Genomic DNA, 27,684 nt, shown 5'->3' on the forward strand with positions numbered 1-27,684 from the left:
GTCACAAAAGCCAGAAAAAGTTTAAAGACGGATCCATAGAAGTAAAAGATTCATTGCCAAAGTCGCAACGAACGCCGTAATAAGTTTTTAATTGTTTGTTTTGTTTTTCGTTGAAATTTCTGCGATGAAAGAACTGGGACGTCGAATTCTGTAACTTTAGTTCTCTTCGGTGAAGCTACTTGGCGAATACCTCCTGCTGAAGCACGTAATTTCCACTGTACGGAAAGATGACTAGGAGGTATAATTACTCAGAATATAAACTTTTTCGTGGTAATGGAAAACTTATTCGTTCCCTGCAGTCGCATCAATTGTACTCGAACAGCTGCTGCGAAAGAATATTCATTGTCGTCTGTCTAAGATACGAGGCTCGCCTATCGAGATATTTAGAAGCGACCACCAGATGACGGTACTGAGATGCAACATTACAAATATTTAAAATTTGTCATTTCTTATTGTTAAACCAATGATGGTTCATAAATTGACCGAGCACTCAATGTACGGTGAGTTTTAAAGAAACATTGTTATGATAAAAGCCTGTCTTAATCGATTCATTCAACTTTCGACATTCAATCAGCTTCCAGAAATCACTGTTTCCAATGCAGATTTTCGTCGTTGTCGTTCCTCTCTAAACGATTAATTTTGTAAAGTCGACTGAAATCGATTATTTTTCCGAAAGACATCGGTTCTTGGAGCAAAATGGTTGAACTGTATCGGCTTTCGATTTTGAATGAATATTTATCATCATCATCACTTCCAGGGATAAGGCTAACGGCCTGGTCCGTCATCTAAGATTATTGTGAGCCCATCTAATTATGGGTCTTACCAGAGTTTACTCTTCCTCCCGGACTGCATCTCAACAGTTGTTTCGTCAGCCTGTCATTTGACACTCTGCTCACATGTTCTTTCTACCTGATACTGTATTTCTCTATTGCGTTGTTTACCCCTTCAAAATTCATTGGAATGAATATTTAATTGTGAAAACTGTGGCCGATGGATTCCACACAATTCGATTGAACCTCAAAATACCCTCGTGGAAATTGGTGCGTGGAAACCCATAAAAAATCGACAGATCGAACCCCAAATTCGTACACAACTTCTAAAAGGAGGAAGACACTTGTATGTAATCGTTCGTGCCGTAAACTAAGCAGCAATCAGCTGAGTGCTCGGGCCACGATGAACCGAAACCAACAAAGAGTGGTATGTCCGCGAAGCACTTTCAAACAAGTGGTCGCTTCTTTCTTTGGTTAGGGTGGACATGTCGAGATGATGACAGAACAGTTACATCTGAATCGTACATAATAATTTGTTTTCCAGAAGTCTTCGATGTCCCATTGCCCATATTTGCCAGATCCACTGGAGGCTACGACTTATTTTTGTTCCTTTAAGTAAGAAAATTGCTTGGGCAGCGATTTTCATCTCCTTAGAAAGCTGCTGAATAGTTCCAAATCATGTATTTGAAGCAACAACAAGAAGTGGAAACAGGGTTTCCAGAATTCTCCGAAACGATGCAAAAAAAATTTAAAGTTAATTTTGATAAAGAATGACTCAGTTTTCATCAAAAAAGGTTTTCTTCGATTATTTATTCAAAAGAATTAAAAATATCCCTTCGTACACTTGAAATCTGATCCACAAACATAACCATGTATCACGAAAGAGAAGACAGGCGTAGAAAAAGATTTTCTCATGGATAAGAAATCGCCGAAAGACCTTCTGTTACTTAGTGATTTTACAAAACAATGTCGTGGTAACTTATTGTTAAGTGTTGTGGTACCAATTTACTTACATAGCAATGACTAGAGTGCAGTTTAGGCTTATCTCAGTAGGTGTAAGATAGATACTGCCTACAGGAAAATTAAAGAGACCTTTGGAGAAAAGAGAACCACTTGTATGAATATCAAGAGCTCAGATGGAAACCCAGTTCTAAGCAAAGAAGGGAAAGCAGAAAGGTGGAAGGAGTATATAGAGGGTCTATACAAGGGCGATGTACTTGAGGACAATATTATGGAAATGGAAGAGAATGTAGATGAAGATGAAATGGGAGATACGGTACTACGTGAAGAGTTTAACAGAGCACTGAAGGACCTAAGTCGAAACAAGGCCCCGAGAGTAGACAACATTCCATTAGAACTACTGACAGCCTTGGGAGAGCCAGTTCTGACAAAACTTTACCATCTGGTGAGCAAGATGTATGAGATAGGCGAAATACCCTCAGACTTCAAGAAGAATATAATAATTCCAATCCCAAAGAAAGCAGGTGTTGACAGATGTGAAAATTACCGAACTATCCATTTAATGAGTTACAGCTGCAAAATACTAACACGAATTCTTTACAGACGAATGGAAAAACTGGTAGAAGAAGACCTCGGGGGAGATCAGTTTGGATTCCGTAGAAATATTGGAACACGTGAGGCAATACTAACCTTACGACTTTTCTTAGAAGAAAGATTAAGGAAAGGCAAACCTACGTTTCTAGCATTTGTAGACTTAGAGAAAGCTTTTGACAATGTTGACTGGAATACTCTCATTAAAATTCTAAAGGTGGCAAGGGTAAAATACAGGGAGCGAAATGCTATTTACAATTTGTACCGAAACCAGATGGCAGTTATAAGAGTCGAGGGACATGAAAGGGAAGCAGTGGTTGGGAAGGGAGTGAGACAGGGCTATAGCCTCTCCCCAATGTTATTCAATCTGTATATTGAGCAAGGAGTGAAGGAAACAAAAGAAAAATTTGAAGTAGGTATTAAAATCCATGGAGAAGAAATAAAAACTTTGAGGTTCGCCGATGACATTGTAATTCTGTCAGAGACAGCAAAGAACTTGGAAGAGCAGTTGAACGGAATGGACAGTGTCTTGAAAGAAGGATAGAAGATGAACATCAACAAAAGCAAAACGAGGATAATGGAATGTAGTCGAATTAAGTCGGGAGATGCTGAGGGAATTAGATTAGGAAATGAGACACTTAAAGTAGTAAAGGAGTTTTGCTACTTGGGGAGCAAAAGAACTGATGATGGGCGAAGTAGAGAAGATTTAAAATTTAGACTGACAACGGCAAGGAAAGCGTTTCTGAAGAAGATAAATTTGTTAACATCGAGTATAGATTTAAGTGTCAGGAAGTCGAGTGTAGATTTGTCAGGAAGTCGTTTCTGAAAGTATTTGTATGGAGTGTAGCCATGTATGGAAGTGAAACATGGACGATAAATAGTTTGGACAAGAAGAGAATAGAATCTTTCGAAATGTGGTGCTACACAAGAATGCTGAAGATTAGATGGGTAGATCACATAACTAATGAGGAGGTATTGAATAGAATTGGGGAGAAGAGGAGTTTGTGGCACAACTTGACGAGAAGAAGGGACCGGTTGGTAGGACATGTTCTGAGGCATCAAGGGTTCACAAATTTAGCATTGGAGGGCAGCGTGGAGGGTAAAAATCGTAGAGGGAGACCAAGAGATGAATACACTAAGCAGATTCAGAAGGATGTAGGTTGCAGTAGGTACTGGGAGATGAAGAAACTTGCACAGGATAGGGTAGCATGGAGAGCTGCATCAAACCAGTCTCAGGACTGAAGACCACAACAACAAAGCACTATAAAAATTTTCACCGGGGAGACAATATACATAAAGCAACAAAAGTTATAGAAGGTATATAAAAACAAGTGTCAGAAACTTTAGGGATTTTTTTCTTTACATTGAAACATTACAAAAAGTTCGAATGGACATGGGAATATGCAGTGACTCCTGGTTGCGTAGCCTAAGTCAAAGGTGCGTTTTTACTCTCTTTGAAAGGTGTGTGTGTTAATTTTTGCATGAATTTTTCTCGTTTTAGTTTTCTGAAATCAGCTCTGTTATCGAGACGCGCTGCAGCTACGAGAGCAGTTTGCACCCACGTAAGACAAATTGTGCAGAGAACAGATTCTTTCTTTAATTAAATTTCAGAGGGACCAGCTTTACTTTTAAAGTAATCAGTTTTGTTTTACCAAAGTTCATAGTCAGGTATTGTGTTTACAAGTTTCAGACAGGGGATATTTTTCTTAAGATTCTCGCAGTTAATAATGCATTCTCGCAGTTTAATTTGTCACCAATAGTAGAGTTAACCTACCAACAGATACTCACGTATACAAAACGAAACAGATAAGTTTCAACTATCTTGTTTATAGCTGGTAATGGATTTCTTTGTTTTGTCTGTCATATGTGCTATTAAAATGAAACTTCCATAACAACGCATCAAAACGATGTATTCAGTGTCTACAATGGCGGATACGCAGCATGTGGTAATGCTGGTAATGGAATTCTTTGTTTTGTCTAACTGTCGTATGTGCTATTAAAATGAAACTTCCATAACAACGCATCAAAACGATGTATTCAGTGTCTACAATGGCGGATACGCAGCATGTGCACGGCTTAACGGATGAGAATGCGGATGCAGCCCCTCAACGTCAGGTTGAACGTTGTCCAGGGAGGCAATTACTTCGAAGAAGAACGTTTGTACGACTCCACCAATGCCTGCGAGAGACAGGCTCATTTCAGAAGAGAATTAGCGACTGTGAGATCAAGCGATATACTAACACCTGTGCTTGAAGACCGCGTTCTTCGTACTTTGAATTAAACTCCATCAAGTAGTACAAGGTGACCTGCGAACATGCAAGGCGTTAATCACATAACGTTCCGTAATGTCCTGGATGAAAATGGTCTGTACTATGACGACCTTCACTGGGCGCAAGGATTAAGTAAGGCAGACTTTTAGCCAAGAATAACTTCCTGCTAATGCATACTAGGACAGTGTGCTGAGCTTTCGCTGCTCTTAGCAACTACCTTATTCACTGATGAGACGGGTTTTTCACGTGATAGTATCTTCATTTATCACATCAGTCACGCCTGGGCTTATGAAAACCACCATGACTTTGACATGTTAGCCATCAACAGATATTCAGCCTCATCGTGTGGGGTGGAATCGTTCATGAACATCACATTGGCCCATAATTCTTCGCAGAATGTCTTACCGGACAAACGTATCCGTAGTTTCTCACATGAATTGATTCATTCACTTGGTGGTGTACCTCCACAAATCATCCAACGAAAGTGAGTTATGCATGATCGTGCTCCACCTCCCTCTACACGCATAGTTTGCCAGTATCTCGATAACAAGTTCGCAAATTGGTGAATTGGTCGCGCGGGTCCATTGTATAGCATGCCCGATTTCTAGATTTGAATCAATGGTTTTTTTTTTTCAGTCGGGGACATTTATGATACTGGTGTATTTAACTCCCGTACCCAATGATGATGTTTTGAGACAGCGTATCTAAAATAGATCCGACCGAATATGGAACATACCAAAAGTTTTCCGCAACGTTTGCCAAATTACGGAAGGCCGGCTCAGGGGATGCGTGGAAGCAGCAGAAGTAGTAGCGAAAGTTGTAGTGGGAGGAGGAGGAGGAGAAGAAGGAGGTGACCATTTCCAGCAATTTCCGTAAATGTAAATACATTTTATAAACGTATCATTTTTATGCCATAATTGATAAATATTTTCACCATCTGCCGAAAGAATAATTTTCGGCCCAATGTTCATATGAACTTCTTGTAATGTTTTGATGTCAAGGGAAAAATTTCGTAAAAATTTGGTGATTTATTCAAGAGAAAGAGCTTCACAAACTGAGGAAATTAGTAATGTATTGGTCCATCTCTGGCCCTTATGCATACAGGTATTCAGCTTCTCGTTGATTAACACAGTCGTTGGATGCCCTCCTGAGGCATATCGTGTCAAATTCTATCCAACTGGCGCGTTAGATCTTCAAAATCCCGAGATGGTTGGAGAATCCTGCCCTTAATGCTCCTAACGTTGAACTTGCTGGGGAAGGTAGGGTGTGGCAAGGACGGAGACACGCAGTAGAAACTCTCGCCGTGTGCGGGAGGATATTATCTTGCTGAAATGTAACCCCAGTTTGCTTGATATGAAGGGAAACAAAGCGGAGGGTAGAATATCTTCGACGTGCCGCTGTGCCACGGATGTCAATCAAAGGGGGTCCTGTTATCGAAGGAAATGGCATCCCAGATCATTACTCCTGGTTCTACATCTACTTTTATACACCGCAAGCCACCCAACGGTGTGTGCCGGAGGGCACTTTACGTGCCCCTGTCATTACCTCCCTTTCCTGTTCCAGAACGACTGCCGGAAAGCCTCCGTGCGCGCTCGAATCTCTCTAATTTTACATTCGTGATCTCCTCGGGAGGTATAAGTAGGCGGAAGCAATATATTCGATACCTCATCCAGAAACGCACCGTCTCGAAACCTGGACAGCAAGCTACACCGCGATGCAGAGCGCCTCTCTTGCAGAGTCTGCCACTTGAGTTTGCTAAACATCTCCGTAACGCTATCACGCTTACCAAATAACCCTGTGACGAAACGTGCCGCTCTTCTTTGGATCTTCTCTATCCCCTCTGTCAATCCGACCTGGTACGGATCCCACACTGATGAGCAAGACTGAAGTATAGGTCGAACGAGTGTTTTGTAAGCCACCTCCTTTGTTGATGGACTACATTTTCTATGGACTCTCCCAATGAATCTCAACCTCGCACCCGTCTTACGAACAATTAATTTTATATAATATTGATCAGCCATATGGCGGGCGACGACCAGATTGGTATCCCACCGCCGTCTGGGGCGTCTCCAGGCATGTTTTCGGCCTGGAATCTCATTGACTGGAGTAAATTTGGTTTCAGTGATGAGTCCCAGTTGGAACTAAGCTCAAACGGCCAGGGAAGCAGTGGAGTACCAAGCTGACTGTCGTCCACCGTAGGTCCCGATAACCAGGAGTGATGGTCCGGAATGCCCTTTTATTTCATAGCAGAACCTCTTTGGTTCTCATCCGTGGCCCCCTTACAGCACAGCGGTACGTCAACTATGTTCTACTACCCGTTTAAGAATATTTGGGTCTTATTATGATGGGAACGGAAATCTGTGCACTGTCCGATCTCGTTGTACCTACGGCACAACTTGGCCGAATCTATACGGATTTGACCCAAGTTCGAATATGCGCTTTCTCTAAAATCTTCGTTAGTTGAAAATAGAAATGAGTGATTTTTATTTGAGTGGAATACAAAGATGTTGGAATATATTAGATATATTGTGCTAAGAAATGGGGCTGTGAGAGCCATGCACTAAATAATAGAATTAAATGTCAGGTAAAAGAGTACGACGACAAAAGGGAGATGGATAATACGTATACCTACGAACAAGAAAAAGCCAAATTCCTGATTATTTCGTAACTTGATTACTATCGGAAAGGCCAATTAAGATGAAAATGTTCAAGTAATTGTATATCCTGCACTGTGTACTTGATCTTTGTGTTATAACAAAGGAGGTCGTAATTCCCTTGGCGGTGAAGTAAAAACAATATTTTACGTGATATCTGCGAGATAAACCTTGCTCTGCCTTTATTTGCAGTGACGTTGAAGTCTACGGCCACACCTGGAGCCGTGGACTGTCATTAGCGATCTGATATCCCGCATACGTTGACACGCTGGTAAATGTCACCACACAAGTTGTACAAAGTGGGTGCAGGCCATTTGTATATCGCGATGCAATTTACATGACCCTGATGCTGGAGAGAGACCTTAGATAAGACTTAAGCCCATTTAAAATGTATTCAAAGTTACATTGTGCAAGTAACTACACAAAAAGTTTTAAGCGCTTACTAGTGTAACAAGTAGTTGAGATTTATTAAATGAGGACCAAGAGCTGTGTTAATGAAATCTGTCAATTCAGCTATATTTACAATTCATTAAAGTAGGAATAGAAAGCCTAAATCTTGAAGAATGAACGAACTTTTGGTCACAGACGATCTATAGATACGCAAAGATATGAGTAATGTACGGAATAGTCTAACGACATTACGTAATTAATATCGGAGTTTGGTAAAGCTGTCACACGTTGTGATAAGAGCTCATAGAAGTCATGTTACAGACAAACAGAAACAACATTCCAATAACTCTTCCATCCACTATCAAATCTTTTTTTTTCCTTTTTGCCCGCTCGGTGAATGGACCACACAGTAACCAATCGCCGAGGTCGTACACTTATTCAATGAGCTGCATGCCATGTGAATAAAGGAGACCAGGATAAAATGGGGAGGGAGGGTGAGGTAAAGCAGACTAAAGTATCAAAATGTGGTGGAGGAAGGATTACGGTAGGAAACCTGTAGTTTCTCTGATGTGGCCGCTGTTGATACTCGGTGTTCAGGGAGAATAATGCACTGTGTGAGACGTAATTAATCTCTATAGCAGTGGTTCCCAACCTGTGGGTAACTGCCCCCTGTGGAGTAAAATGAAGTTTTCTGAGGGGTGAAAACAAAAGGTTTCTATAGCGTTTCGGCCACGAAAAGTTATTTCTGCCAGTTCAGAAGTAAGGAGTCCAGCAATAAAGTGATTTACAAACAATATGCATAATACAGTGCAGAAATTTTAACTTGGTTTATTTTAAATGGTGGTGCAATCTTCGGGTGAAGAAAGTGGCGCTAGGCAGTGAAGTTCTGTAGAGGAAGCATGTTTTGTAACAAGTGTCTACACTCATTGAGGATAATTAGCTTTCTTTTCTCAGAAGTAGTTGTTGGTAACACTCACGATACACTTATAACCGCTATAAAAACAAAAACAGAAACAAAACTAAATAAATTTATCTTTCGCCGCATTAAAACTTTTCATCGTTTTTCATTCTAAAGTTTAAAAGGTCAGTTAGGCGCCAATGTTGATTGCAGTGTGAGGGGGGGGGCAGCGGGGGGGGGGGGGGGGGTGTTTGATACTAGTTAATATCTAATTGACATTTAGGGGTAATGGTCTCAGAAAGCCTGGAAATCATTGCTCTATGATCTATAGCATTGCAAATACACACGACTATCACTTACCCATCCGACGTGAGATTGGTCGGAAGAGACTTTTTGTTACCAACTGACACGCCACAGTTCGGTTTGTGGATGCCAATGCAGCAACGGCCATCATTTTTTATCGTGAGGCGTATCCAGCGGAAACGCTTTCAGTGATGTAACCGCTGGCTTCCCTTTGTAGGGACTGGAACGTTGAGGAAATCAGTTGTGTCAGTTTGCAGTTTAAATGAATAACGAGACTGAATAAGGCTGCAACTTAAATCAGATTCACATAAAAATAACCATACCGAAATTGATACACGTATGGAGCGTGCTTCATAAGTGTCCTTTATTGTTACAGAAGACAGTACGGATCAAAACTAAAAGGTCGGATCTGTCGGTCTAGCGGTAAAGAGCGTGCCAGCAAACGTAGAGGCCGCACGATCGGATCCCGCTCAGTCTAGGGCCTTTAATCTAGGCTTAATCTCTCAAGGGTGTGATGTGTCACCTGGAAGGCCATATGGTCCGAATTCCACGCTAAACTGTAGGTCCCCTTCTCTCTCCCGGATAGAAAACGGGTGGATAGTACCAGGCCATTCACCCTCACGAAAAAAACTAGAAAATAAGACCTACTGACATATGTCAAAAAACAAAAAAACTGGTTGAGACATGTGCTATTTTATTTGTATCATGAAATGATGACAAGGAAGGCTCCGGCCTAGCTCACTGACACAAAGGGGGCGCAAAAACTGACCGATAAAAACCAAGAAAGTAATTTGATTTCAGAATTAGCCGAAGAGGTACATGACCTCTGCCTAGGAAAAGGTTTATGCAATTACTAATCTCTTGCACATGCCCGCATCTCGTGGTCGTGCGGTAGCGTTCTCGTTTCCCACGCCCGGGTTCCCGGGTTCGATTCCCGGCGGGGTCAGGGATTTTCTCTGCCTCGTGATGGCTGGGTGTTGTGTGCTGTCCTTAGATTGGTTAGGTTTAAGTAGTTCTAAGTTCTAGGGGACTGATGACCGTAGATGTTAGGTCCCATAGTGCTCAGAGCCATTTTACTGTTGTGCGCCCTAAAACACCAATCATCATCATCATCTTGCACATGCATTTAATTTATTCTGAACAATGTTTACATCAATATACACTAGTGTGCAAAACTTATGGACTAAGGTAACTTTCGCATTATATGCCACTACTAAGAAACATAGCTCGATGAAACTTGGACCTCAGATAGAACTGCTACAATATAGTACAGACGGTAACACAAAGAAATACGTAATGACAATTTATGACAGTCCACTGGACATTACAAGAGGCCAGACATGTTTCTCAATAGTGTGTGTATGATCACCAAGGACGGCAGTGCATGCTCTGGCCGGCCGCTGTGGCGTAGCGGTTCTAGGCGCTACAGTCTGGAACCGCGCGACCGCTACGGTCGCAGGTTCGAATCCTGCCTCGGGCATTGGTGTGTGTGATGTCCTTAGGTTAGTTAGATTTAAGTAGTTCTAAGTTCTAGGGGACTGACGACCACAGCAGTTGAGTCCCATAGTGCTCAGAGCCATTTGAACCATTTTTTGCATGCTCTGCAACGTGTTCCCGTGCTGGCCACAAGGTTGGTAAGGCGTTCGGATGGTATGGAAAAAATGGTTCAAATGGCTCTGAGCACTATGGGACTTAACTTCTGAGGTCATCAGTCCCCTAGAACGTAGAAATACTTAAACCTAACTAACTTAAGGACATCACACACATCCATTCCCGAGGCAGGATTTGAACCTGCGACCGTAGTGGTTGCGCGGTTCTAGACTGTAGCGCCTAGAACCGCTCGGCCACCCCAGCCGGCGGATGGTATGGAGTTCCATTCCCAAACTAGTACGGCTAAAACAGCGACAAGATCGTTGGTGCATGTGGGCGTGCTGTACCACCCCTCCCCAGCGCAACCCACACGTACCAGACCTGCTCAATAGCCGAATATCGTCTTGTTCCAAGAGCTCCTCGATGTGTCCTCGTAGGGCGGGCGGTGGGAACACCTAATGCACCCAGGTGTGCACCTAATGCCAGGGATTATGGCGTGAGGAGACATAATGTTGCATGGGCGTACTGGTCTCCAAATCTTTGAGACTTAACTCCGTGATCGGGCTGTATCTTGTACAACAATCTGGTTCCACCCGTGTAATTATAGCCGAGCCTCGCGGTACTTTCTTGCAGCGCGGTGTAATCTGAAACGTTTCGGCTAGCTTTTCTCAAATAAAGTGATTGTTGCGATTGTAAATTGCCAATAATTCGAAGCGTTTGGCAGCGACAATGTCTACTATGAAAATAAGCAAATTACATTTGATTTATTTTGAAAGATCATACAGAGTTTTATTGAAGGAGCGAAAGTGTACATATCACTTTTCGCAAAATCGGTGTTTCAAGAATGTTTTCCCTTGAGTAATACTGTTCAAAATCTGGTTTTTGTAGGAATAACACTGTAAACAAAGAATCCAATTCTCAGTTGTTGGTTGGTACCCAACTGTGTACAAGTGCTAGTTGTTTTAGCGTACTCGCATGCAAAGAGTTCAGCATACTCGCCTTTGTTCGCCTCATTAATTTTCATTGTTAACAACCTATCGTCAAAAAAGAATGCGAAAAAATGTCAAAGCAATTCGGAGGGCCATGCAAAAGAATTTTTACACGTCACGTCCCTGTAAATGCAAATTTACTACAATATGCAAGGCAGTTAACAAATCACGTTCTTGGCCGTCCAGTGTGGCCGCGCGTTTCTAGGCGCTACGGTCGCAGGTTCGAATCCTGCCTTGGGCTTGGATATGTGTGTTGTCCTTAGGTTAGTTGGCTTTAAGTATTTCTAAGTTCTATGGGACTGATGACCTCAGATGTTAAGTCCCATAGTGCTCAGAGCCATTTCAACCATTTGAAGACCACGTTCTTGTAGAACTACTGGCAGCAGTCAGCACTTCTGCGTATTGCACACCAGTGTAGTTCACATAAACAACATTTTTCAAGGAGGCTTCATTTTATGACACATATTTACAGTTATAAAATTTGATAAATCGTCGTAGAAGAAATTGCACATTCAACGAAGCTTGGGATGACTAATCGCCACAATAACCACATGTAGGCAGATGCAAATCTTCGAGCAATCGTGGAAACACAGCTATAGGTTTGCATTAATATCAACGTGTGAGTAGGGATTGTGGCTGACAGACTCATAAGGCCACTGCTTTTCCTCACAAGTTTCTGAGCAACAAATTACCCACGCTACTGGAGGACGTTACCTTTGAAGAAAGGTAGCGGGTGTGGTTCACACACGACAGGCCACCACACCATTTTCTACAACTCGTACGACAGTTCGTGACACCAGCGTTTAGTGAGCAATGAATTGGTAATGGAGGTCTAGAACCGTGATCCTCACATTCATCTGATCTTAATACTTTTCTGGCTTTGGGGATATTCAAAAGCAGAGGTGTATTCCGACACACCGAAAACATTCACACGTTACAGCGACGTGTAATGAAATCCGAGGGCAGCCACATGTGTTCCTAACATTCTTGATTCTTTGAGAAGGGTAATTTTAGGATTATAAGAATAAGTAGGAAGCACATAGAGTTTCAACACAGAGAAGGCTCTCATAGGACAGACTGGCTCATTTCTCAACAAGTATTTGTTGCCAGACAAAGTTTTATAGGATTTTCTTTCTAGTTTGTGCTCTGCATGAATCTGGAGTGGACCTGATTGCTGTTCAAACTGTCGGTCCTTCACTTGGATGGCAGCACAGGAAAAGTAAAGATGCGTTCACAACAAAGTAGAGTGGGAAACGTACAGATATCTGTAACTTCTATTTTCTGACTTCACCACCGTTATTGAACGAGAATAGAGGTTTGAAGAAGGTAGCCTAGAGACTTTATGAGCGGATATTTGAGGTTGTGCCTAGAAAAGGCTTGACTGTTCTGAGTAAGAGTAACAGAGTACTTTAGATAAAATGTTACCGTTAGACTTACATCTTAAATTATATCATCACGTTTGCAATACTTCATCTTTAGAGAAGCGTGTGTATTTTGCGTGGTAACTGCAGTCACTACGACTAGGTTGAAAAATCTTTTGTAATTACCTAATGGTGTATATTGCGGATGACAGTTTCTCACTGGCAGGTAGTCCAGTGACGAGCCTATGATTGGTATGTTCTCCATATTGTAGGTTCTTCGTCGACGTGGTTAGGCCAGTAAAAACAATTATTATGAGAAATAATGTATAAAATTAAATATCCATGGACCCGCTGCAAGTAGTTTCCGCTACAGTACGGGCAAAGAATGTACGACGTAGCAGACGCAGACCACATGTGGGGGCAGCACACAATGCCACAGAATCAACAGTGGTGCTGCGTTGTGGCACCTGTCAGGAGGAAGCCGCGCAGTACGTCACCGTGACGAAGGTGAAGTGCCGTCCCGTGCTGACATCTCAATTCGTTGTCAGCTGTCAGTTTTACGACCCAGTTCGGTTCTCTTCATGCGACACACTCCTTACTATAGTAGCAATACGCCACAAAGGACACGATACGACAAAAAAGATTTACATTAACCGACCAATCATCGCGCGTACGGGGAGAGCTGAAAGTTCTCGGATTTGGCCCCTTACAGTTCGTACCATATCACTCCCTGGGAGCTAGTTATGTGATTGTGATGGAATCACTTGTTTCGTACTCCAATAACTATATTGATTTCCATGTCACCTTTGTGTCCACTTAAGTTTCACATCTTTGGACTTACGGGGTGTCATGAAGCTTTTTGTTTCTGCTAGGGAAGTCTGAAAAGGATTTTCACACTACACTAGTGGAGAAATGTCCCTCCTGAAGTACGCTCAGAACCTGACTGTTTCGTTTCTAGCTGGGCATCAACCGTTGAAGATGAACCCCGCAGAGGGCAGACCTGGCCGCAAGCAATGCTCGCCATAAGCTGATTGTTGAGGACCGGTAAACGCACGCCAAAAATATCAGAAATACTGAACACCTTCTGGGATCGTGCTGGTTTCATTATAACAATATCCTAGTCAATAGGAAGCTTTCAGTGAACGTTGTGGAAAAATGTTCGATCGACGAACAGGAGAAGGCACGATTTGAGGAGTTCAGAGTTCAAATGGTTCAAATGGCTCTGAGCACTATGGGACTTAACATCTATGGTCATCAGTCCCCTAGAACTTAGAACTACTTAAACCTAACTAACCTAAGGACATCACACAACACTCAGTCCTCACGAGGCAGAGAAAATCCCTGACCCCGCCAGGAATCGAACCCGGGAACCCGGGCGCGGAAAGCGAGAAGGCTATCGCACGATCACGAGCTGCGGACTGAGTTCAGAGTTATTTTGGCCCAATTTTGTGCTGCAAAGGACTTTATGGCTGTGGTTGTGATGGAGGATCCAATATAGTTCAACATTCATAATCGCGAAAACTAGGAACAGTCAAAGGAATGGATTCACAGTTGGTCTTTGAGACCGATGAAGTTCTGTACCCAGAAATTGGGCAAAACGCTCATGGCGGTATTCTGTTAGTGGACTCTCTCAGGGCTGCAGTTCAACCAGAGAGTAGTACGGTCAGCTGAAGCAGCCAATTAAGACTGAACGCCGCGGCCACCTGACCAAAGTGATCTATTTGTCACAAGACAATGCACTTGTTACGAGCTGTGGCTGGCAATCTGAAGGCCATGTTTGACTGTTCTGAGTAACAGTAACAGCTCTATATATATTACTATTCAGCTGGCCAGGCCCATTCGGACTACCATCTGTTCCTATCCTGCATAAATACCTGTTCTTGCTGTTGTGTTCTTCAGTCAGAAGATTGGTTTTATGCAGCTTCTATACACATTTGAACTTGCTTATTGTATTTAAGCCTTGGTCTGCCTCTGCAATCCCCCTCCCTTTCCTTGTTGTATCAAACTTAAGTTTCCTTGGGACACAAATACGTATGCTATTAACCGATTCCCTCTTTTAGTCAAACTGTGTAATAAATTTCTTTTATCTCCAATCCGATTCCGTACTTTATTATTAGTTTTCAGCATCCTTCTTAGCAAACCGGCCAGGGTGGCCGAGCGGTTCTAGGCGCTACAGTCTGGAACCGCGCGACCGCTACGGTCGCAGGTTCGAATTCTGCTTCGGGCATGGATGTGTGTGATGTCCTTAGGTTTGTTAGGTTTAAGTAGTTCTAAGTTCTAGCGCTCAGACCCATTTTTGGAATCTTCTTAGCAACATTTGAAAAGCTACAATTCTCCTCTTCTTTGAACTGTTTATTCTCCTTGTTTCAGTTTCATACAAAGCTATACTCCAGGCCAATACCTTCAAAAAAGACTTTCTAACAGTTAAATTTATATTAAGTGTTAACAAATTTCTCTTTTTGAAGGGATGTTTTTCTTACTATTGCTGGTCAGTATTTTATACCCTATTTACTTCGGTCATCGTCAGTTATTTTATTGCCCAAATAGCAAAACTCTCGGCCACTTTTTGTGTCTCATTTCATAATCTTATTCCACCATCATTACCCATTTTAATTCGACTGCACTCCATTACCCTTGTTTCACTTTCGTCTATTTTTCAGTCAGATGCTCTTCCAATTCCATTGACGCCTCCGATAGATTTACAATGTCACAGGCAGTCCACAAAGTTTATATTTCTTGTACCTGGGTTTTTAATTCCCTTTCCAAACTTCTCCTTGCTTTCCTTTATTACTTGCTCAACGTACGGGTTGAACAACTTCAGGGAGAGGCTACAAACCCGTATATCTCCCTTCTTAACTACTGCTTCCCTTCCATGTCCTTCGGCTCTTATCACAGCAGTCTGGTTTCAGTACAAGTTGTAGAGAATTCTTGGCTCTCTGTATTTTACCCCAGCTATCTGCAGAATCTCAAGAGCGTAGTCCAGGGAACACTAACGCTTACTCTAAATTTATAAGTACTGTCTTCTAAGATAAGCCGTGGAGTCAGTATGGCCGTTCGTGTTGCTGTATTTCTCCGTAACGCAAATTGATCTCTACCAATTATTCCGTTCTTACGTAAACAATTTGTTTGAGTACTTTGCCGCGATGACTTATTAAACTGGAGGTTCGACAATATTCACACCCATCAACACCCGCCATATTCGTAAAAGAATTATTATCCCTTATTATTATTATGTAGTATTCTGCCTAGTGACAGGTCCATGTCTTCGTACGGAGAATTTCTGATTCCCCTGTTCCCTGTCTTCAGCTTCTTCCTTCAGTCTGTTGTATCTTTCATGTCGTCCAAATGTTGAATTCTTTTCTTTCTCATCCTGCGTTTCCTCTGAGTTTCCCTTCGATGACATCACGTATGAGTCCCTTGTGTCTAAGTACATGTCCAATCCAGTTGGCTTTGAAGAATTGTACGCAGAACACTTCTCTCCTACTCTTCGCAGTACATCGTTATGTCTTATGCGATCTGTCCACTTGATCTTTTCCATTCTCCTCCAGCACCACATTTCAAAGCTCTCTAAGTATTTTTCCTCCTTCTTTCTCATGGTCCATGTCTCTGCTCCATACAGTGCAATGCTCCAAATGTAGCACTTCATCAGTTTTTTCCTCAATGCCAAACTCAACTTGCTGATCAGCAGAGTCCTCTTCTTGTTGAAAGCAGCTTTGGCCATGGCGATTCTTGCTCGGATTTCGTTGGTGCAGTGAGCATCCCTTAAGGGTCATTATTTTTACGATACTACATTGGAAGTGTAATACCTCTGCCCAGAGCTGGTATGTATCACAAGATTTCTTTCTGAATGGAGTAGGGAGTCTGTATCCACAAGGTGAAAGGGGGCGGGGGAGAGGGGAGGGGCGGAGGGAAGGAGTGAGGTAGCAATATGTTGAATGTATGTGTACCGTCGAAACGCTGACAACTCGAACTCGTCGCACCCCTCCCCCCCCCCCCCTTCCGCGCCGACATAACTTGCTCTTCAGCATCGACGAGACGTACTGATCTGTCTTGCAAACGTTTCCCAGTAGCCGACGATAATATACATCACTTAAGCTATAGGTCTACTGTTGCAAATGTGCCATACTGACCGGCGAGATGGCGCAAACCCCTGGGGAGCCGAACTTGGTCTTGCACTGGTAGTCAGCATCGTACATGGCGCCCGGCGGCATCTCCGGGTAGGCGTAGCGGGACTCCTGCGGTTCGTCCAGCAGGCACTCCCCAAGGCCAGCGCTGCGGACATCAAGATAGCCTCTGTCGACCAATTGCTCTTACTTTTAATCGACTGGCCCTCAAATACATGGTAGGCTGCGAGACGACAATCACAGAACGAAAGTGAATTTATAGCAATACTAGCGAACCCGGGACTACTTCGCAGTTGCTAAAAATGTGTGATAACTGGATATACGTCCTAATTTGCTTCTGCCCCATTTCTCTAACCATCTCCTTACCCTCTACTTCTCCATCTCTTCGTCCTGCCTCCTCTCTCTGCTCATCATCTCGCCCCCGTCCCCGTCCCTGTCCATCTTCTCTTCCCCCTCTCTTTGACTCTCAGCAGTGTTTGTTGTTGCCGCGCGGGATTAACCGAGCGGTCTCAGGTGCGCAGTCATGGACTGTGCGGCTGGTCCCGGCGGAGGTTCGAGTCCTCCCTCGGGCATGGGTGTGTGTGTTTGTCCTTAGGATAATTTAGGTTAAGTAGTGTGTAAACGTAGGGACTGATGACCTTAGCAGTTAAGTCCCATAAGATTTCACACACATTCTTTTGTTGTTATTGTAAATTCAGGTTCCGTGGTAGTATTCTAATCATAAGCTGATAAATCATAAATAAAACTTCCCTATTTTCTGTGAAAACCGACTGCGAGAAAAAAACAAAGCAGCACATCTTTGTGTAAAAACTTTTAGTTTCAAAGTTAGTTGATGATGATTATGAAGTCTCATACTCTTTGACAGAGCGTAGGAGACGATGCGGGAGACCCGCACCGCCGTACTAGGCAAGGTCCTAGTGGAGGTGGTTTGCCATTGCCTTCCTCCGACCGTAATGGGGATGAATGATGATGATGAAGACGAGACAACAACAACCAGTCATCTCGAGGCAGGTGAAACTTCCTGACCCAGCCGGGAATCGAACCCAGGACCCCGTGCTCGGGAAACAAGAACGCTACCGCGAGACCACGAGCAGCGGACTCAGAATTACTTAATGAGAACTAATAAATCTGGGAGAAAAAATTAATGGTTTAAGTGCGCTGCTATCGTAGTTAAAACTCACTGTGAGAAAGAAAACAAAGCCGCACATTTTCATAGCAGAGCACAGCACAGCATTTTCCTTCTCGTAGCCGGTTTTAATAGCAAACTTGCAAGGTAGAAATGCGCTAATTGAACAGAGGGTCTGTATGAATAAATATAAGCTTTTCTGCATGCGCCGTGACAACAGCAAAGAGGGAACGCCTTTATATGTGTGACTGTTGTCGAAGTCTTATCTGTCCATTGAACATGTCGTCAATTTACTTTTTGCTCACGTTTATTTAAAGTGTAGAAGATAATTGGCTCACACCTGTCATCGAACGGTCTGTAAAACTGACTTGGTATTCGCTAGGGATTTCCTGCAGTTTGTAAGAAATGAAAGCCGTGAAATAAATTGAGGCGTGGTACTGGGTCCTTCCTGCGTCACACTGGTGACTGGTGTTGCCATCTATTTGTGTACTGGGGCACTACTTCCATTAGCTTTTGAATGTACTTTGGGGCTAAATGAATAACTAAGAATAGGGCTTTAAAAAGAGTGTAAAATTGACTGAATTATAGGTGCAGTGTATTTACAAAATATTTTCTCTGTTGTAATTATTCCTTCACCTTCTTCACTTGGTGATGATCTACAAAGGGAAAGGAGGCAGAATGAAATGGTACGAGGAGTCAATGAAGGAGTCAATTGAAACAGCCATGAAAGTGACATCATTACTAGAAGCCGCTAACATTTATGGAGCACCATTTACGAGTTGTACCGACGCTATCAAAAGGAAAAACATAACTATGGGTATCAGTAATCTTTTACCAAAAAAATATGCATGTGGTAAGCCTGCTGGTCAACCAAATATATTTTATAATGATTTGGAAACGTCTCGTGCCACCAGAATAATATATAAGAACGTAAGAACGATGGCACACTCGGTCATTCGGTATATAGAAAGCCCACTCACACAGACCTTTACTTGAAAGCCGCTAGTTGCCACCATCCGGCACAAATGATGGGTGTTTTGAAGACATTGATTCATCGAGCCCACTTTATCTCTGACACCGATAGTTTGCAAACGGAACTGGAGCACCTGCAGACTGTATTTCTGAAGAATGGGTATTCGTCCCAGCAAGTGGACAGAGCCCTGCAGACCTGCAAACGACGGAACAAAGAAGAGGAAGAGGCTTTTACAACGTCTGCCTATTTAGCATATATTGGTAATATTTCGGCGCAAGTAGGCAGAATACTAAGAATATATAAAGATAAAGCAATATTTCGCCCTCCTGCAAAAATTTCGTCGATGTTGTGATCTGTCAAAGACGACCTAGAGCTGCGCAAGGCAGGTGTTTACAGGATTCCGTGTGAATGCGGCAAATCTTATATAGGGCAAACGACGCGTACTGTGCAGGATCGCATCGTAGAACATCAGCGGTATACTCGCCTTCTTCAGCCTTGTAAGTCTGCCATCGCCGAACACTGTACGTCTACTGGTCAATGAGACCAAAACTGTGGCCTCTACGTCTAACTTTTGGAGTTCTATTATTAATGAATCCGTGGAAATACGGCTGTCTGGCAACGAGTCTCTTATTAATCGTGACGCCGGTTACCAATTGAATTCGGCGTGGAATCAAATTGTCGAAAAACTTCGTTTCCTCCGTAGCCGGCTTAGGTCTGTGATGGAAGACCATCGAATTAATATCGATGCGGCGAGTTTTCATCTCGGAGTGCGCGCGGCGCAGCAGAATCGAACGCGCTCAAGCAGCGCACGCGCAACGCCAAGTGAATCCACCACGCATGTGTCGGAGGGTCCTTAAATACCAGAGCTCACGGAGTTTTCGCCAGTATCACCTGAAGATGGTCAGAAGACTCTGTTCCGAAATATTGTGGCAGGAAGTTGCATACATCCGGCAGTACGCTCGAAATTTTGTGGAACAACCTTTGACAGCACTAACTTTTCCCCATGTACGGCGTGTTTCCTAATCAGCTAGCTGACTCATTTGGCTGTTTCTATGTGATATGCGACGTCTGACGACCAAATTCCGATGAATAGTAAAATGAGGCGCTGAGAACCATCGGGGCCAGAAGCACACCGTCGTAGAGCTCACATTTAAGTGAATATCAGGGAAACCAGTGAGACAGCTTTTCGTGAATGTTCATTTATGCAATGTTGGCCTACAGCACAGATTAAACTGGGTCACGATAAGGCCAACGGTTGTCAAAAGCACGAGTAAATACTACAAACTCATAATCGACGATGAAGTGCTTTAGGCCCTTATGGTTCTCAGCGCCTCAAATACAAAATAATAATACTATTTTTCTTTCACTAACGATGTCAGAGCTCCGTTTATTTTGTAAAGATATACAAGCATACATAATTTGGATTTAGTCTTGATGGGCATATCACAATGACCAAATTTAGTGTTAGTTACTCGTTCCGTAGATCAAATGCACAATACACACTGTGGTGTGGAAAGTGTCAATACATCATTAATTAAAACTAAAATAATAAAAAATAGCGTTTATATGTCTTCGTACTACACATTTTCAGTTTTTTAATAAATAATTATCTCTACTCGAGATTTCCTCTAGTGTTCAGAAGGGATTGTAATGGAGAAATACACTCCTGGAAATTGAAATAAGAACACCGTGAATTCATTGTCCCAGGAAGGGGAAACTTTATTGACACATTCCTGGGGTCAGATACATCACATGATCACACTGACAGAACCACAGGCACATAGACACAGGCAACAGAGCATGCACAATGTCGGCATTAGTACAGTGTATATCCACCTTTCGCAGCAATGCAGGCTGCTATTCTCCCATGGAGACGATCGTAGAGAAGCTGGATGTAGTCCTGTGGAACGGCTTGCCATGCCATTTCCACCTGGCGCCTCAGTTGGACCAGCGTTCGTGCTGGACGTGCAGACCGCGTGAGACGACGCTTCATCCAGTCCCAAACATGCTCAATGGGGGACAGATCCGGAGATCTTGCTGGCCAGGGTAGTTGACTTACACCTTCTAGAGCACGTTGGGTGGCACGGGATACATGCGGACGTGCATTGTCCTGTTGGAACAGCAAGTTCCCTTGCCGGTCTAGGAATGGTAGAACGATGGGTTCGATGACGGTTTGGATGTACCGTGCACTATTCAGTGTCCCCTCGACGATCACCAGTGGTGTACGGCCAGTGTAGGAGATCGCTCCCCACACCATGATGCCGGGTGTTGGCCCTGTGTGCCTCGGTCGTATGCAGTCCTGATTGTGGCGCTCACCTTCACGGCGCCAAACACGCATACGACCATCATTGGCACCAAGGCAGAAGCGACTCTCATCGCTGAAGACGACACGTCTCCATTCGTCCCTCCATTCACGCCTGTCGCGACACCACTGGAGGCGGGCTGCACGATGTTTTGGGCGTGAGCGGAAGACGGCCTAACGGTGTTCGGGACCGTAGCCCAGCTTCATGGAGACGGTTGCGAATGGTCCTCGCCGATACCCCAGGAGCAATAGTGTCCCTAATTTGCTGGGAAGTGGCGGTGCGGTCCCCTACGGCACTGCGTAGGATCCTACGGTCTTGGCGTGCATCCGTGCGTCGCTGCGGTCCGGTCCCAGGTCGACGGGCACGTGCACCTTCCGCCGACCACTGGCGACAACATCGATGTACTGTGGAGACCTCACGCCCCACGTGTTGAGCAATTCGGCGGTACGTCCACCCGGCCTCCCGCATGCCCACTATACGCCCTCGCTCAAAGTCCGTCACCTGCACATACGGTTCACGTCCACGCTGTCGCGGCATGTTACCAGTGTTAAAGACTGCGATGGAGCTCCGTATGCCACGGCAAACTGGCTGACACTGACGGCGGCGGTGCACAAATGCTGCGCAGCTAGCGCCATTCGACGGCCAACACCGCGGTTCCTGGTGTGTCCGCTGTGCCGTGCGTGTGATCATTGCTTGTACAGCCCTCTCGCAGTGTCCGGAGCAAGTATGGTGGGTCTGACACACCGGTGTCAATGTGTTCTTTTTTCCATTTCCAGGAGTGTATCTTTAATCTGTATCTGAAAACACTTTTGATATCTATCAGACATTTTATCTCCATGCATTGATTGTCAAAGCTACACCTTTCACCCCTTTCTATGCCAAAGCTGCACTCATTGTATCACTGTCTAATCTTCCAGTAGGTATGGCTTTCAGAGGTGAATGAATATCTTATGATTCTTTCAGCTTACCGGACATGAACTTCTGTTCATTTGTTCCGATATTTTCAAATCATTTTTAATAACATGACTTTCTACAGGGCGGAGAAAAGCAATCTGACAATAATGTCAGAGTATGACACAGAACGTAGAAATGAGCAATTTTTTATATAATATAAGTGACTTGTGGCTAACTGTAAAATTTTTATCGATTTCATGTGCTCTATCTTATTAACAGATTGTTATCTTCACCTTGAATAACAGTTCTCTGAGCAGCTGATAACTGTTACAGATTTTTGCTTATGAGGAGGGAAAAAAAATACCAACTGTCTGATTATTCTATGCCCTTTCCTAACCACATCGAACACGGTGGGTCAACAACACTAAGAAACAGTAATAGAAAGCGGAAAGAAAAGCTTATATCCTGGCGCCCACAGTATTACTTGTTCTTGATAAGGATGCAGGTTCTGCAGCCAACTGTGAAAGACACAGGGAGTATCAGGACCTAGCTTACTCAGAGCGCAAATCGCATCTGGAATTATACTGCATCCTTCAGGAGGTCTTGACATCATTTCTTAACTAGTGTGACTACCACAGCAGATCAAATGTAGGACGAGTACGGATGAAGCCTATTGTGTTTACATTAGTCGTTTAGTTTGTAAGGACAGATGCTGCATGAACGTCAGAGATCCATTCAGAACCTTTTAAAGCTGTGCAACTGCCGCGATTTCTTTATTTAGCCGGGTATAGTTGTGAAAAGGTGCCTAGGGGACTCGTCAAAATCTCTCTCTCTCTCTCTCTCTCTCTCTCTCTCACTCTCTCACGCACACACACACACACACACACACACACACACACACACATCACCACCGCCACAGCACCACAGCCGCCGGCCGCGGTGGCCGAGAGGTTCTAGGCGCTTTAGTCCGGAACCGCGCTGCTGCTACGGTCGCACGTTCGAATCCTGCCTCGGGCATGGATGTGTGTGATGTCCTTAGGTTAGTTAGGTTGAAGTAGTTTTAGGTTCTAGGGGACTGATGACCTCAGAAGTTAAGACCAATAGTGCTCACAGCCATTTTAACCATCTGAACCACAACAGCCGTGCCGAGTTGATCACCCACCCCTGCCAGAAATGCCCAAGATGTCCCCGCCCCTCCGTCCATAACAGTTCCTTTCTGCAATTTTTCAACACGTATTTGGCCAATTTTATAGTTTTGTAAGTTTGTATTGTATGGAACTGGGGACCTAGAAACGACGGAGAGGCATCGTCCCCGACGTAGCCCTCAGTGGTTCACAACCCCACAACAGGCTACAGCAGTACACTCACTCCACCGCCTCCCCACAGGGTGCCCAAGTTTATTGTGCGGTTCGGCCATCATTGCCCCCCCCCCCCTCCCCCGGGAATGTGTGTAACCCGAATGTTTGCGTGATAGAGTAATTATGGTGTACGCGTTCGTGGAGACAATGTTTGCGCAGCAATCGCCGACATAGTGTAACTGAGGCGGAACAAGGGGAACCAGCCCACATTGGCCGAGGCAGATGGAAAACCGCCTTAAAAAACATCCACAGAATGGCATGCACACCGTAACTCGATACTAATCCGCCTGACGGATTCGTGCCGGGAACAAGCATGCCTTCCCGGCCAAAAAGCACTGCGTTAGACCGACGGCTAACCGGGCGGGCGTTTTGTAAGTTTAATAAAAATGATGTATTACTGAAACATGTTACCTAAATGACTTACACTGATCAGCTAGAAAACTATGACCACCGGCCTACTAACGATACAAATCCCTCTAGGCGATAGCAGCGTCACCTGGCGATGAATGACTATAATAATAATGGCGTGTGACGAGGGCCTCCCGTCAGGTAGACCGCTCGCCTGGTGCAAGTCTTTCGATTTGACGCCACTTCGGCGACTTGCGCGTCGATGGGGATGAAATGATGATGATTAGGACAACAAAACACCCAGTCCCTGAGCGGAGAAAATCTGCGACCCAGCCGGGAATCGAACCCGGGCCCTTAGGATTGACAGTCCGTCGCGCTGACCACCATTAATATTATTATTATTTCTTTCTATTCTCAGACGTTATGTCTGGTCAAAAATGGACAGTGACGCGGACCTTGATCAAGCGTGACTTCCTTTTAACTGTACGGTATATGTTATATTGCATTTAGGAACTTTCGGGTCATTGAACATGTATCAATAATTACAGATTTTTGTAGTTGTATATATATGTTTGGATGTAGCTGTATTGCATTGATGTACTGGTGGATATTGTGAGGTATGACTCCTGTAGTTGATAGTACAATTGGTATAATGTCGACTTTATCCTGATGCCACATGTCCTTGACTTCCTCAGCCAGTTGGATGTATTTTTCAATTTTTCTCCTGTTTTCTTCTGTATATTTGTTGTGTTGGGTATGGATATTTCAATTAGTTGTGTTAATTTCTTCTTTTTATTGGTGAGTATGATGTCAGGTTTGTTATGTGGTGTTGTTTTATCTGTTATTATTATATTATTATTATTGTTCAGTATAGTTCGTTGCGTTTAGTCTGTGCGGACGTCATGGCGTCCGTTCAAGTTGATCGTTGATTCCTTTACTCAGTTTTTTTTTTTTTTTATTACAGAGGACAATCGGCCCTCTGACCGAAAACGCTGAGCTACCGTGCCAGCTCCCACTCAGCTACCGGGGACGGACGATGAATGAGTAGCAGTCAGAGAGGCTCACGGTGCATGTAGTATCAGTGAGCGCGCTGTCCGCATGTAAGGCGCGTGATCTATCTGAGTTTCACTGCGGGCAGATTTTGATTCAAAAAAATGTTCAAATGTGTGTGAAATCTTATGGGACTTAACTGCTTAGATCATCAGTCCCTAAGCTTACACACTACTTAACCTAAATTATCCTAAGGACAAACACACACACCCATGCCCTAGGGAGGTCTGGAACCTCCACCGGGACCAGCCGCACTGTTCATGACTGCAGCGCCGCAGACCGCTCGGCTAATCGCGCGCGGCAGATTTTGATTGCCCGGAAGCATGGCACGATCGTTTTGGAAACTGCACGACTTGTCGAGTGCTTGAGGAGTGCTGTGGTGTCTGCAGCACGTGGCGAAACCAAGGTTAAACAACTTCCAGACGTTGTGGTGTTGGGCGGCCACCCCATAATTAGAGAAGTCGGACGTCGTAGGCTGGGCAGGCTGGTAAAACAGGAGAGACGGCGAACTGTGACGGAATCAGTGGCGGCTCGTGAGTATACATTCAGGGTGTTCATAAATTTTCATATTCAGATAAATGTGAGAGTATGAGATTAATAGCGTCTGTTGTATATGAGTTATGCTTATCGATAAGTTTATACAGCAACAGCCACTGCCAAAAATAATGGAAACAGTAATAATAATAATATGCATAACTTATCTGGCGAAAGAAAGAATTTTTTATAGGCATTTTGTGGTTTTGTACATAATTAAGTACAGTTTAGGACAATAGCGAAATAATGTCTAAGCTTTCGCAACTCTCTGTTTCGTATCTATATATATAAAAGAAAGTCGTGTTAGTTACACTATTTATAACTCAAGAACGGATGGACCGATTTGGCTGAAAATTGGTGGAGAGGTAGCTTAGAACCAGGAGAGGGACATAGGATACTTTTTATCGCGTTCGACCGCTATTAAACGTTGTATAACAATAACGCATCTGGCATGGAATAACAAAACGCAAATGACAGCTAAACGTCTATGGTTAGGTATCAGTATATATCATTAATTAAAAATTTAAAGAAATAATTTATATTTTCTTAGAATCATCATTAACAATGCCGCTACCAAGACGATCGAATATTTCTCGACAAAGCCGTAATGCAAGAAGGATACAAAACATTGAGAATGAAAGGACTGAAGAAGAACAAAAAATTGCCCGTGAAGAGCGCCGCGTTAGTATGGCTCGGCTTCGTGCTTCTCAATCATAAGAGCAAAGTGAGGCAGGCCGTGAAACGGCTCGGTTGGCAATGCGAAATCGTCGAGCGAACAACAGAGACCAACATGTAGATAATTTTCGACGCACAAGAAGAGACTTATCACGTGATGATTTGAATCGAGCACCGTTTAGATACGATTGCAGTACTGATTACTGCTTGCATCCTTGCGTTTGCATTGGGCCGATGGACGTTGTTTGCTAGTATTGTGGCGCATTGAAGTTTTCCGGAGAGGCGCACGGATTGTGCCGCCCTAGTGGGAAAGTGAAACTGCCATTATAGACTCCGCCACCTGAGCCACTGCATTCATTGCTTTGTGGCGAAACACCCGAATCACGTCATTTTCTTCCAAACACCCAAAAATACAATAGTTGTTTCCAAATGACCTCATTTGGGGCAGACAGTATCGAAGAACGAGGATTTAATATCAGCATCCAAGATCATCATCTGGGACGAATGCACAATGGCGCATAATCGTGCATTAGAGGCACTTAACCGAACAGTGAAAGATCTACGTAATGACTCGAGATTTTTTGCAGGAGCAATGATTTTAATGTCTGGCGATTTCCGCCAAACACTGCCAGTACTTCCAAGATCAACGGCTGCGGACGAAATAAATGCTTGCCTCAAATCATCGAATCTATGGCGCTATGTGAAGAAACTTCAGCTGACAACAAACATGAGAGTTGCATTGCTGAATGATACATCTGATGAAGATTTCTCTGAGTAATTGCTCACTATCGGTAATGGTCAAGTAGCTGTAGAAGAATCGAGCGGATTGATTTCATTTCCTCATAATTTCTGTAACTTTGTCTCATCGAAAGACGAACTTATCGACAAAGTATTGCCAAACATCATTACTAACTACAAAAGTAATGAATGGTTGAGTGAGCGAGCAATTTTAGCGGCTAAGAATAAAGATGTAGATGACATAAACTACATAATTCAGAATGAGATCATTGGTAAAATGCATTCATTCAAATCTATTGACTGTGTAACAAATGAATATGAAGCCACCAACCATCCAACTGAATTTTTTAACTATTAGGATGTGCCAGGCTTACCACCACACAATTTACGCCTAAAAGTTGGCTCCGTAGTAATCATGCTTCGAAACATAAACCAACCAAAACTGTGCAACGGTACACGTTTGGTGGTAAGTAAATTGATGAACAATGTTATTTACCCGACGATACTCAAAGGAAAATTCGAAAGTGAGGAAGTTCTCATTCCGAGGATCCCGATGATCCCAACCGATATGCCGTATGAGTTTAAAAGACTTCAATTTCCGATCTGTCTTGCATTCACCATGAACATTAACACCTTGAAAGTTTGTGGTTCAAATCTGGAATATCCATGTTTTTCACATGCATGTTCACGGGTCAGAAGACCATCTGAGATGTTTGTTCTTGCGCCTGATAATAAAACAAAAAATGTCGTGTATCACAAGGTACTTAATTGAAGAGTGGAAGCTA

At 43.6% G+C, this 27,684-nt stretch overlaps 1 protein-coding gene across 1 annotated transcript in view; it reads right to left on the minus strand.

Annotated features, from left to right (window-relative positions):
- LOC126095631 (A disintegrin and metalloproteinase with thrombospondin motifs 7-like) overlaps positions 1-27,684 on the minus strand; it is a gene marked incomplete at its 5' end in the record, with an annotated part of 619,647 nt that overhangs the window by 337,226 nt on the left and 254,737 nt on the right. The window contains one exon of the mRNA XM_049910395.1: positions 16,941-17,048. Within this exon, the coding sequence (XP_049766352.1) occupies positions 16,941-17,048 (108 nt within the window). The remainder of the gene's footprint in view (positions 1-16,940; positions 17,049-27,684) is intronic.

This window comes from Schistocerca cancellata, chromosome 8 (assembly GCF_023864275.1).
Source record: "Schistocerca cancellata isolate TAMUIC-IGC-003103 chromosome 8, iqSchCanc2.1, whole genome shotgun sequence".
Taxonomy (NCBI): Eukaryota; Metazoa; Arthropoda; class Insecta; order Orthoptera; family Acrididae; genus Schistocerca; species Schistocerca cancellata.